Source organism: Heptranchias perlo, chromosome 5 (genome assembly GCF_035084215.1).
Source record: "Heptranchias perlo isolate sHepPer1 chromosome 5, sHepPer1.hap1, whole genome shotgun sequence".
In the NCBI taxonomy this organism is placed as follows: domain Eukaryota; kingdom Metazoa; phylum Chordata; class Chondrichthyes; order Hexanchiformes; family Hexanchidae; genus Heptranchias; species Heptranchias perlo.
Window position 1 is genome coordinate 33,362,267 of NC_090329.1, and position 14,211 is coordinate 33,376,477.

General features: G+C 42.7%; 1 protein-coding gene across 2 annotated transcripts in view; it reads right to left on the reverse strand.

The window, feature by feature from the left end:
* The window catches only part of LOC137321677 (peroxidasin homolog), a 245,329-nt gene that overhangs the window by 45,668 nt on the left and 185,450 nt on the right, over positions 1 to 14,211 (reverse strand). For both annotated transcript variants that reach the window (XM_067984201.1, XM_067984200.1), the window contains 3 exons: positions 11,754 to 11,910; positions 7,775 to 7,883; positions 5,685 to 5,842 (listed from right to left, as the gene is read on the reverse strand). In XM_067984201.1, the coding sequence (XP_067840302.1) occupies positions 5,685 to 5,842; positions 7,775 to 7,883; positions 11,754 to 11,910 (424 nt within the window). The remainder of the gene's footprint in view (positions 1 to 5,684; positions 5,843 to 7,774; positions 7,884 to 11,753; positions 11,911 to 14,211) is intronic.

The following is a 14,211-nucleotide window of genomic DNA, read 5'->3' on the forward strand; positions in this document are numbered from 1 at the left end:
TTTGGCACAAGTCCCCAGATGTTAATGAGGAGGACTTTGCAGGGTCCACTGGGCTTGGTTTGCCTTTATCAAATCCGGTGCCTAGTGGTCCGATGCCGGGTGGTCCATCCGGTTTTATTCTTAATGTGACTTTTCGTAGCGAGATTTTACAACTAAGTGGCTTGCTAGGCCATTTCAGAGGGCAACTAAGAATCAACCACATTGCCCTGGGTCTGGAGTCACATGTCGGCCAGACCGGGTAAGGACGGCAGGTTTCCTTCCCTAAAGGACATTAGTGAACCAGAGAATCCGGTAGTTTCATGGCCACCATTGCTGATACTAGTATTTTTTAATTCCAGATTTTTATTTAATTAAATGAATTTTTAATTAATTGAATTTAAATTCGCCATCTGCCGTGGCAGGATTTGAAATCATGACTCCGGATTTTAGTCCAGGCCTCTGGATTACTCGTCCAGTAACATAACCACTATGCTACTGTACTAGCCTTTCATGTGGCACCTTGTCAAAAGCCTTCTGGAAATCCAAGTACATCCACAGGATCCCCTTTATCCACGTTGCTTGTTACTTCCTCAAAGAACTCTAATAAATTAGTCAAACACGATTTCCCTTTCACAAAACCGTGTTAACTCTGCCTGATTGCATTGAGATTTTCTAAGTGCCCAGCTATAACCTCCTTAATAATAGATTCCAGCATGTTCCATATGACAGGTGTTAAACTAACTGGCCTGTAGTTGCTTGCTTTTTGTCTCCCAACTTTCCTGAATAGAAAGTTACATTCACTATTTTCCAATCTGATGAGACCCTCCCAGAATCTAGGGAATTTTGGAAAATTAATACCAATGCATCTACTATCTCTGCAGCCACTTCTTTTAAGGCTCTAGGATGAAGTCCTTCAGGACCTGGGGACTTGTCAGCTTTTAGTTCTAGTAATTTTTTCAAAACCCTTTCCCTGGTGATTGTAAATGTTTTAAGTTCCTCCCTCACCATTCCACCACCTATGTCCTCTTGAAGTCTATCGCTATCCTCCTCACTGTTTACTATGCTTCCAAGTTTTGTGTCATCTGCAAATTTTGAAATTGTACCCAGTACAACCAAGTCCAAGTCATTAATATATATCGAAAAAAGCTGTGGTACTAGTACCGACCCCTGGGTAACACTAATGTATACCTTCCTCCAGTTCACCGCTACTCTCTGTTTCCTGTCACTTAGCCAATTTTGTAACCATGTTGCCACTGCCTGTTATATTCAATGGGTTTCAATTTTGCTGTCAAGCCTATTATGCGGCACTTTATCAAAAGCCTTTTGAAAGTCCATATACACCACACCAACCGCACTGCCCTCATTTACCCTCTCTGTTACCTCATTAAAAAACTCAATCAAGTTAGTTTATCAAGATTTGCCTTTAACAAATCCATGCTGGCTTTCCTTTGTTAATCCACACTTGTCCAAGTGGCTATTAATATATTATCGTTTCTAAAAGCTTCCCCACCACTGAGATTAAACTGGCTGGCCTATAGTTGCCGGGTGTATCCTTACACCCTTTTTGAACAGGGTTGTAACATTTGCAATTCTCCAGTCCTCTGGCACCACTCCCATATCTAAGGATGTTTGGAAGATTATGGCCTGCACCTCTGCAATTTCCACCCTTACTTCCCTTAGCAACCTAGGATGCATCCCATCCGGACCAGGTGACTTAGCCACTTTAAGTACAGCCAGCCTTTCTAGTACCTCCTCTTTATCAATTTTTAGCCCGCTCAGTATCTCAACTACCTCCTCTTTTACTGTGATTTTGGCAGCATCTTCTTCCTTGGTAAAAATAGATGCAAAGTACTCATTTAGTACCTCAGCCATGCCCTCTGCCTCCATGAATAGATCTCCTTTTTGGTCCCTAATCGGCCCCACCTCTCCTCTTACTACCCGTTTACTATTTATATGCCTGATAGAAGACTATTGGATTCCCTTTTATGTTAGCCGCCAGTCTATTCTCATACTCTCTCTTTGCCCCTCTTATTTCCTTTTTCACTTCTCCTCTGTACTTTCTATATTCAGCCTGGTTCTCACTTGTATTATCAACCTGACATCTGTCATATGTCCCCTTTTTCTGCTTCATCTTATTCTCTTTTGTCATTCAGGGAGCTCTGGCTTTGGTTGCCCTACCTTTCCCCCTTGTGGGAATGTACCTAGACTTTACCTGAACCAACTCCTCTTTAAAGGCCGCCCATTGTTCGATTTTGATTCCAATTTACCCGGGCCAGATCCGTTCTCAACCCACTGAAATTGGCCCTCCTCCAATTAAGTATTTTTATTCTAGATTGCTCCTTGTCCTTTTCCATAACTAATCTGAAACTTATGATCACTGTTCCCTTAATGTTCCCCCACTGACATTTGCTCCACATGACCCAGAACTAGATCCAGCAATGCCTCCTTCCTCATTGGGCCGGAAACATACTGATCAAAAAAGTTCTCCTGAATACACTTCAGAAATTCCTCTCCCTCTTTGCCCTATTACTATCCCAGTATATAATAGGATAGTTGAAGTCCCCCATTATCACTATCCCCTCTATAGTTCTTGCACCTCTCTGTAATTTCCCTGCAAATTTGCTCATCTATATCCTTCCCACTAGTTGGTGGCCTATAGACTATACCCAGTAGTGTAATGGCACCTCTGTTGTTTCTTAACTCTAACAAATAGATTCTGTCCTTGACCCCCTCAAGGACATCCTCTCTCTCCAGCTCTGCGATATTCTCCTTAATCAATACTGCTTTTTTTTGAGCCAGGTCTCCGTTATCGCCACTACATCCTATTCCCGTTTGGCTATCTGCGCCTACAGCTCACCAACCTTATTTATCACGCTTTGTGTGTTTACACACATGCACTCTAAACGTATCTTGGACCTTCTTGTATTCTCTCTTAGTCTGATCCCATCTAATAACGTACTATTTCCTACTCTAGTGCTATCTGTCTCTCCCAATCCTTTGTGCACCTTGTTTCTCCCTTCTAATGCTACGTCCTGGTGCCCACCCCACTGCCAAATTAGTTTAAACCCTGCCCCACAGCACTAGTGAACTGCTCCATGAGGACATTGGTCCCAGCTCTGTTGAGGTGCAACCCATCCATCTTGAACAGGTCCCTCCTGCCCCAGAACTGGTCCCAATGCCCCAAGAATCTCCCTCTTGCACGATGTCTCTGGCCACGCATTAACCTGCCTTATCTTTCTATTTCTGTACTCACTAGCGCGTGGCACTGAGAGTAATCCAGAGATTACTCCCTTTGAGGTTCTGCTTCCTCCTTAGCTCCTGCAACAGTAACTGCAGGAACTATGTCGTTGGTACCCACATGGATCACGACTTCTGGCTGTTCTCCATCCCCCTGCAGAATGTTCTGCAAACTCTCTGGTAATCAAAAAACGAAATAATAAAACGTGCTTTTACTTTACATCTGGCTTCTGCAGATTGTGGAGCTTGTAGTGGTCAGTCACTATTAAAAAAAACCACTACTAATCTCCCAAGATTTTGCAACAATATTCACCAATTTGATGCTTTATATTTAATATGTTACACTGCATTATTTTTGTTTTACTTCATATGAGGGCCTTTTGATGATATCAGCCATATCCATTACCAGGGAAAAATATGTGCCAATGAATGGAGGTGGTACTATACCAGGCTACCATAAAACTTTCAAATGAAGAGCAATTAACTCTTCAACTCTTAATTTATAGAATCATAGAAAAATTATAAGAATAATGTGAGATGTAGAACAAGCTGTAAAGTATTTTCTTTTTTAAGCATATTTGGCACAAAGGTTACTATTTAAAATAACCACACTGCATTGTCTTAAGGTAAGTTGGTGAAAGTGTGCATCAAACAAGTCACTGCTTCAGAATTTGGCCCTTGACCAAATGCTGCCGAGTATCCCGATTCTACATCTTGCAATGGAACTAGTCTGATGACAATCTTCATCCATGTTACATGACACGGAACATTTCATTGATCGTGCATTGCTGGAAAATTACTGGACTTTTATTGGAAGCTAGTCACTATGTTACTTTCAGATTGTTAGCCTTTCAAAACGTTTAATACACGTGTTCTATTTCAAAGAGTACAGATTCAGTAATTTGGAACATTTTTTTCTCTCCTCTAATTTATCCTTTGCCTTTCTCCATCCTTCTCTCCTGACTCAGTTCCATAAGTGTTAAAAACTCTCTCAAATGGCTATTATGATTTGTGTAAGCCTAGATTATTAGTGTTATCAGGCTATTCACCATCGGGACATTCTCAACCAGCCCGATCCTGTCCTTTTCACATATTGCAGCAGAGAATGTTAGATGATGATGAGGAAACAATTTTTCTTCCTCTTGTCCAAGGATAATAAGGTCCACTGCTATCCTGGCTGAGATCACTTAACTCGGTACAGAAAAGGGGTCTATCCTGATCCTTCTGAGTCTCTGTGGCTCACCACTGCACAATGTAATGCAATTATCCACTGAACATTCTTACAAGTTTATCACATATATGCAACTTGCATTAATACACCTGTGCTCATGTCTATCACTGTCATTTATTACATTTTATTTTACATGCAACTTATAATTTATTTACTGTCGTTCCTTGATTCAGTCCTTCCATTATCCTGACAGTTATAACACAGAAACACTCCATCTGCATTTCCACCACTCTCAATCCACTTCTCCTCCATCTGCTCATCAGCCCTATTTTTAAAAGCACTTAAGATTTCTTGTTCCTGAATCCATTCTCTTTATATCTGCTATTTGTTTCCTCTCAACAAGACTATCCCTACAAGTCTCTGGTGCTTTATCACAGAAGGGCAGAGTAGAACAATGTTGGTCCTCTTCAGAGATATCAGCCTGGGATTAACCTGCACTTTCACTTTCTTCCACAAGGGAATGTTTGTAATGGTGCAATATAAACTCGTTTAACTTCAAATTAAAAATGTGCAATGAATAACATGCACAAGGGGGAAGCAGTAGTGTACCTAAAAATAACATACCTTTTGACATCAGAGGAAATTGAACACAAGGATGAGAATTTTAAATTTGAGGCTTTCACAACTGTAGGACATCCCAAAGCGCTTTATAACCAATGAAGTACTCTTGAAGTGTAATCACTATTGTAATGTAGGAAACACAGCAGCCAATTTGCACACAGCAAGGTCCCTCAAACAGCAATGAGATAAATGACCAGATCATCTATTTTAGGTGTTGGTTGAGGGATAACTATTAACCATGACACCAAAGAACTCCCCTACTCTACTTTGAATAGTGTCGTGGGATCTTTTGTGTCCATCTGAGGGGGTCGGGGGGGCCTCGGTTTAACGTCTCATCCAAAAGACAGCATCTCTAGCAGTGCAGCACTCCCTCAGTACTGCAATGAATTGCTAGCCGAGATTATGAGCTCAAGTCTCTGCAGTTCTCCACGGCCTTCTGACTCAGAGCCGAGTGTGCTATCACTGAGCCAAGGCTGATATCATTATAAGAATAATTTTGTGGGAAACAAAATGTTTCATTTATCCAGCTGCTTCAAATAAGCAAACACTGCATTGTATTTGGCAAATTAGCTGGTGCCTCAGGAAAGGTATCTTTTGAACAGTATGTTCATGGCATCATGTGTTTGTTAAAAACTGTTTCAACTTGAATTCAACCTTAATAGCTACCCTTACTGACCTGTTCCATTCAGATCAACCATCAGTCCATCGTTGACATGTTCCTGAATGAGTTGCAGGGTCCGTTCAAAAATTTCCCCCGCTCGTGCAAGATCAAAAACAATTGGAAGTCGTGGATAGCGGAACAAGGCAAGCAGTTCGTTTGGGGTTTGAGGTCGTCTGTTAGGACAATGTTTAGACGAAAAATCGAATTAGTGTTCCCTTAAAAAGCATTCAGTTGATTTGGCTTACGTGGTAGTAAAAACTGGGAAAAATAACTTTATGTAATTCAGCTTAATATAGTCCAGCTTTCTTGAAAAGAAAAACAAAAATCTTGAAACTACATCTGCTCATTCACCCATCTTGCTCTAGTTCATTATGGCAACTATTCTTCGTACTTTCATTACTCCAGTTACATTCATAAATAAATGAACTTTAAAAGAAGATGGGTATATGTTAAAGATGACGACCATCTTTATTCTCAATGTAACAAAGCCTATATAAACACAAACAACACTGAACGTAAAACAAAGCAGATTGCTTAAAACTGCCTCAAAGTGAGAAACGGCATCAAATTATACAATGCTTTCTGGGCATCAAAAGATTAAAATTGACTTAAAAAATTAGATTAACGGATGTATAGCATCCAAACATGCTGCAGCAAAAGTATATGATACAAGGAAAGCTCATAAAACATATAAAATGTTAATACAGCTGATACTATACCTGCACTATATCGTCCAACATGGTTAGAAAGATAAGAAAATAAAGGAGACACTGTTAAATAAGAAAACAAGATAAACAAGTGTAAACACAGAAAGTGACAGAAGTTTTTATTTCTGATGCTGTTGCTGATCTGCATAATATTTTGCCCTATCCAAGCTAAATCTAGAAGTCATTAACATTTTTAAGAAAAAAAATGGAACCTCTGCAACCATATATTCTATACATTGTTAATCTCAATTTATACAATGTGTGGAATGCATTTCAGTGGAATATAAAAAAATGTTGAACAGAGTGCGCAATGTGGAAGTAACAATGCACAGAAAATTCTAACACACATTTCATGTTATCCTTTCTCGCTTATTCCTCTCCTTGCCTTTGGCCCGCTCCCCATCTGCTTCTCACAGAGCCATTTTCTCTTCTGTTCTCCATTACCCTGAGCTTGCTCAATTGAAACAGAGGACTAGCTGAACAAGTTGCAGAAGCACTAGCCCCCGACAGACTGCTGCAGCATTTCTGACTGACTCCAGCTGCCACATCTCAACATGAAAGAACGAATGAACCCCTCCTCCCCCAATTTTAAATAAGAAACATCACACTTTCATGTTAACAAAAGTCTCATATGTAAACACAATGAAGGTTGGGACAGTGAGGAAATTACAGAAAAAAAAAGACCACACATGGACACACCCAACATAACACTCTATACTCTTGTCATTCAGCAGTATTTTATTTATCTTCAGCAATTACTTAATTATGTTCTGTATTGCACCCCACTTGCAACATGGACCTTGTACTTCATTTGTTATTCAGTCCAATTCGACAGGTTATATATTTTTTGTAAACACCATTATTCTATTTATGTTATTTCCACCCCCCCAACATTTAGAAATGACTGAATTCATAAGCATTGACTCTTGTATTTGCAGTACTTTTACACCGTTATATCTTTCCCAACAACTGCTCTGCAATTCGAAATATTAAATACTAGTGCGTGTCTCATAGGCAGGCTGTTTGGATATAGCCAACAGCCTATTAAGACTACAGAAAAAGTAAACACAGTCTCCAAGTACTACACCAAGCATTTCTTCAAATGGTCTAGGAATTTACTGAAGTGCTTCTTGAATAAGTAATAACTGCTATGAATTTTTGGCATGAATGATTCCTAATAATTTTTAGGCTGACAACCAGTTTTTTTGGGGGGGGTTACAAACAGAAGTTCTTCTGAAAATTCTGCCAATGGTATTAAATATTGTTTTAATATTTTCTCCATACCAGTCAAAAACCATTATTCAAAATTTAATGGAAAAAACCATTCCAGAGGTACATTCAATAAACCTGCAGGATACTTGATACAACACTTGATACATTAGTACAGTTTTATTTTACCTTTCAAATAAATCTCTGCGAGTAGAGTTGATGGCACTGTCAACACTCTGAATAGCTTCTTTGATTGAGGACTCTACAAAAGTGTCTCCACTTCGAACAATGTCGGGGACTGGTGGGATAACAAGGAAGTTAGATGTGACTACAGTAAAGATAAGTGTAGACAACATTTAAAGTTTAATTTTGCATCAACAACTGATGATAATTTTCCCCTTACAATAAAAGTTTACATGCATTCACTCTCTATATCACAAGATGGGAAACCTTGTGGAAATCACATAGGAGCATGTTTCATGGAGGACAAGGAAGGCTGCACAGGATTAAACAGCAGTAAAATAAGTAATAATATGAATCAGGATAGTGCCATTTTACGCCAATGAAAACGCTAATGGCCTTGTATTTTGGACTTTTCTTTTTTAAACAGACAACTAGTTTTCATTGTAGTTGAGATAATGAGCAATTTACCATTGAAGTAAAACAGGTCAACATGACTTTAATAACGGTTTTAAAAATATTGTTTACATTTTGTAATTTATGATGATTTATGCAATCATATATAAGCTCAAAACAGAACAAAAATTCAAAGCATTGGGCTACGGAGTAGCACACAAGTTTTTGGCCACAATTCCTGATGGGTGGGTGGGGGTTAACTGTCTGAGTTTAACTGAGCTATTAAGCGAGGTGTGCTATTGAGGCCTGACCTTCATCAACAGGAAGGCAAAGAAACAGAAAGTGAGTCAATTTGGGCTGCTCCAGCATAGTTCCTTACAAATGGTGATCAAGCAGCATTGTTGGTAAACTGGGAAGGTCCAGTCCATCCTCTCAGCTAAGGATGATGCACAGCACAATGCTTTCCCAGGAGTTAAGATGGGCAGGTGAACAAAATTTATAAAAGCCTATCCTTGCCTCAACTTTTGTTAATATCCAAAGGTTAAGAGAGCAAGGGTTTGCAGACTCTGCCTTATACCTAGTAAGAAAACATGCACTGGAACTTTCAATTTCGCCAGGGGTGTAAAATGGGTGATATCAGATTGGGAATCAGTCAATGGAAAGGAAAATTGGGCGAAGTGTATAACAGGAGGCCGATCCAATATTGCCCGCTGAAGTTGAAAGTTCTACCCATGGACTCTTTGGCCATGATATTTACGATGTGGAGATGCCGGTGATGGACTGGGGTTGACAATTGTAAACAATTTTACAACACCAAGTTATAGTCCAGCAATTTTATTTTAAATTCACAAGCTTTCGGAGATTTTCTCCTTCCTCAGGCAAATGTTTCAGGATCTCCTTGAAGCCTACGCATTTATACATATTGAACAATACATGGTGTTTACAGACTGCCCCTGCAACTGCCCGTTGCCAAGGCAATCACCGTGTTCAGACAGAGAGGTGTCATCTGCAGAACCCCCGAATACACATTCAACAAAAAAACAAACAGGGAAAAAAAACAGAGAAAAAAAAAACACAGAGAGAGGCAGAAACATCCGGAAGGCAGAGAGAGCCAGCAAATGACCCATTATATTAAAAACAGATAACATTTGTTCGCTGGTGGGGTAACGTGTAGCGTGACATGAACCCAAGATCCCGGTTGAGGCCATCCTCATGGGTGCGGAACTTGGCTATCAATTTCTGCTCGACGATTTTGCGTTGTCGTGTGTCTCGAAGGCCGCCTTGGAGTACGCTTACCCGAAGGTCGGTGGATGAATGTCCATGACTGCTGAAGTGTTCCCCGACTGGGAGGGAACCCTCCTGTTTGGCGATTGTTGCGCGGTGTCCGTTCATCCGTTGTCGCAGCGTCTGCATGGTCTCGCCAATGTACCATGCTCTGGGGCATCCTTTCCTGCAACGTATGAGGTAGACAACGTTGGCCGAGTCACAGGAGTATGAACCATGCACCTGGTGGGTGGTGTCATCTCGTGTGATGGTGGTATCTGTGTCGATGATCTGGCATGTCTTGCAGAGGTTACCGTGGCAGGGTTGTGTGGCGTCGTGGACGCTGTTCTCTTGAAAGCTAGGTAGTTTGCTGCGAACGATGGTCTGTTTGAGGTTGGGTGGCTGTTTAAAGGCGAGTAGTGGAGGTGTGGGGATGGCCATAGCGAGGTGTTCGTCGTCATCGATGACATGTTGAAGGCTGCGGAGAACATGGCGTAGTTTCTCCGCTCCGGGGAAGTACTGGACGACAAAGGGTACTCTGTTGGTTGCGTCCCCACTAAAGAGACTACACGATAACTGTTGGTTGGACACCACCCACCAGGTGCATGGTTCATACTCCTGTGACTCGGCCAACGTTGTCTACCTCATACGTTGCAGGAAAGGATGCCCCAGAGCATGGTACATTGGCGAGACCATGCAGACGCTGCGACAACGGATGAACGGACACCGCGCAACAATCGCCAAACAGGAGGGTTCCCTCCCAGTCGGGGAACACTTCAGCAGTCATGGACATTCATCCACCGACCTTCGGGTAAGCGTACTCCAAGGCGGCCTTCGAGACACACGACAACGCAAAATCGTCGAGCAGAAATTGATAGCCAAGTTCCGCACCCATGAGGATGGCCTCAACCGGGATCTTGGGTTCATGTCACGCTACACGTTACCCCACCAGCGAACAAATGTTATCTGTTTTTAATATAATGGGTCATTTGCTGGCTCTCTCTGCCTTCCGGATGTTTCTGCCTCTCTCTGTGTTTTTTTTTTCTCTGTTTTTTTTCCCTGTTTGTTTTTTTGTTGAATGTGTATTCGGGGGTTCTGCAGATGACACCTCTCTGTCTGAACACGGTGATTGCCTTGGCAACGGGCAGTTGCAGGGGCAGTCTGTAAACACCATGTATTGTTCAATATGTATAAATGCGTAGGCTTCAAGGAGATCCTGAAACATTTGCCTGAGGAAGGAGAAAATCTCCGAAAGCTTGTGAATTTAAAATAAAATTGCTGGACTATAACTTGGTGTTGTAAAATTGTTTACAATGATATTTACGGGGAAGGAGCTGGGGGGAAAGGGGGAGTGGCCATAGCGGCCGGGAAACCCAGAAATGTGGGTAACCTGGAGGTCCTGCCGAATTTAACGGCAGGACCTCAATTAAATTTTTTGTCTCCATTTTCTGGCCAGCAACCAGACAGATTGGGAGGCTGGCTGGCTGCAGTGTGGGAAGGCCTACGGCACCAGGCCACAACCAGGAAACGGAGAGGAGGGAGGGGGAGCTTGGAAAGGGGAAAGAGTTTGTGGGGGGAGATCGCATAGCGGGGGGAGGGGGGGGTGTGGTCAGCTGATCACGGGCAGGGAAGCAGGTTTGCTTGGTGGGCCGGGGGGGAAGCACTCCTGCTCCTCCCGGCCCACAAGCAGTGCTGGAAAGGCAATTAACTGCTGGATCCGGCCGTTCTTGCCTCCCTTCAGTGGCCGGGTTTCCCGAGCTCTGAGGAACCCGGCCCATGGGCGTTAAATCTAAAAGCCTGTAAAAATTTGAGGCACGGAGCCTCAGTAAAATATTTCAATTACAGACTCGCCTCCAGGGAGCAGATTAGTCGCCCGTGTCCCCCGCCCCCCACAACTTGCCTCCATTAAAGCCGGAAGTGTTGGAGTTAGGTTTCCGATTTTTGAAATTTTAACACCCCCCGCCCAACATGCCGTCCCTCCCAGTTGGGGTGAAACATCCCCTTTTCGCTCTGCTATGGAGATGATAACGTTTATTGAAAATTCTGAAGATATAAAAGGAAGAGATTCAGTAACTTTGATTAAAATTCAGGAATTTTTGGGGAGTGATACTGTTAATTTAGACTCACAAAGAAAATGTATCCCAGTATAGCTATTTAACTCAAAAAGTTTGCTTTTCTCATCAATGAGGGTAGATTTTAATTATGGCATCCATGTGTTTCACTTCCACGGTAAATAAAATTGAGAAATTAATCTGGATGGTCTTAACTCCCAGTGTTAGTGATGAAATATGTTTAATCAGTTAGCACAAACCCCATTTTATAGACTTACCAACCACAGTCAACACCATACTAGCGGCGGAGTGATCAAGGCTGTTCCTGGCAATACACTCATATCGCCCTTGATCTGCAGGTCCAACATCACGAATTGAAAGAAATCCTTCGGGACCAACATGAAATTTTCCACTCTCTGTAATCTGAATTCCATCCTATATTCAAAACATTGTTTTACTAATGTATAGTTACACAGCCTTTCAGAATGTGCCTACATTCTTTCAGGTAATGTTTTGATTCCTTTTGGACACCTCACTAGACATATCAGTCAACAGCTTAGTAGGCTACAGACACCACAACTGTACCAACTCACCAGTGCAATTAGAGATTTCTGTTATGTCTGAAGCACAGCTTGCTAAATGTGTAAGACGAGACTAATAACCATTTCAGCCTTATGGCTGCAAAAAAGGACAGATGTATTAGACTGAAATTTTCACGTATATTTTAGCTCCCAGTATGTACGCAGCAATGTGAACTCACACACCTCAAATCACTAAATCACATCTCTCAAAACATGCAAGTTTAAATAACCAATGTTGTACTTTGCAACTGTCTAAATTTTAATCATCTATATAATGAAGAGTCTTGCACGCAGCCTGCCTCTATGGTGTCACACCTCAAAGTAGGACCTCAAAGGCAGCACACCTTAAATGTGTCACAGCTGAAGGTCTCACAGTTCTGAGAGTCACACGACTATAGGCCAAAAAATTAATAATTGACTGAAGTAATTCAGTTGATCAAATGTGAACATCAAGCAAAGCCTTTAATTTTTTTTTTAGAGCTACCATTCGTGAATCAGCAAGTGCCACAGATCTGCCCAAGTTGGTCAAAATAATTCAGTGAAACTGTTTTCATGCACCATTTTCCCTTCACCACTGAGGTTGATGTATATAGGTAGAATTAACTTTTATAACAGAACATATAATAACTTACAAAACTCTGAAAGGGGAGAGAGAGGGTGGGGGCAAGAGAGGAAAGGGCGGCGGGGCCGACGGGGGGCGCAGGGCAATATTTTTTTATTCGTTCATAGGAGGTGGGCGTCGATGGTGAGGCCGGCATTTATTGCCCGTCCCTAATTGCCCTTGAGAAGGTGGTGGTGAGCCGCTTTCTTGAACCGCTGCAGTCCGTGCGACGAAGGTTCTCTCACAGTGCTGTTAGGAAGGGAGTTCCAGGATTTTGACCCAGTGACGATGAAGGAACGGTGATATATTTCACAGTCGCGATGGTGTGTGACTTGGAGGGGAACGTGCAGGTGGTGTTGTTCCCATGTGCCTGCTGCCCTTGTCCTTCCAAGTGGCAGAGGTCGTGGGTTTGGGAGGTGTTGTCGAAGAAGCCTTGGTGAGTTGCTGCAGTGCATCCTGTGGATGGTACACACTGCAGCCACGGTGCACTGGTGGTGAAGGGAGTGAATGTTTAGGGTGGTGGAAGGGGTGCCAAACAAGCAGGCTGCTTTGTCCTGGATGGTGTCGAATTTCTTGAATGTTGTTGGAGCTGCACTCATCCAGGCAAGTGGAAAGTATTCCATCACACTCCTGACTTGTGCCTTGTGGATGGTGGAAAGGCTCTGGGGAGTCAGGAGGTGAGTCACTCGCTGCAAAATACCCAGCCTCTGACCTGCTCTTGTAGCCACAGTATTTATGTGGCTTGTCCAGTTAAGTTTCTGGTCAATGGTGACCCCCAGGATGTTGATGGTGGGGGATTCAGCGATGGTGATGCCGTTGAATGTCGAGGAGATGTGGTTAGACTCTCTCTTGTTGGAGATGGTCATTGTCTGCACTCGTCTGGTGTGAATGTTACTTGCCACTTATCAGCCCAAGCCTGGATATTGTAAAGGTCTTGCTGCATGCGGGCACGGACTAGTTCATTATCTGAGGGGTTGTGAATGGAACTGAACACTGTGCAATCATCAACGAACATCCCATCTCTGATCTTATGATGGAGGGAAGGTCATTGATGAAGCAGCTGAAGATGGTTGGGCCGAGGACACTGTCCTAAGGAACTCCTGCAGCAGTGTCCTGGGGCTGAGATGATTGGCCTCCAACAACAACTACCATCTTCCTTTGTGCTAGGTATGACTCTAGCCACTGGAGAGTTTTCCCCCGATTCCCATTGACTTCAATTTTACTAGGGCTCCTTGGTGCTACACTCGGTCAAATGCTGCCTTGATGTCAAGGGCAGTCACTCTCACCTCACCTCTGGAATTCGGCTCTTTTGTCCATGTTTGGACCAAGGCTGTAATGAGGTCTGGAGCCGAGTGGTCCTGGCGGAACCCAAACTGAGCATCGGTGATCAGGTTATTGGTGAGTAAGTGCCGCTTGATAGCACTGTTGACGACACCTTCCATCATTTTGCTGATGATTGAGAGTGGACTGAGGGGGCGGTAATTGGCCTGATTGGATTTGTCCTGCTTTTTGTGGACAGGACATACCTGGGCAATTTTCCACATTGTCGGGTAG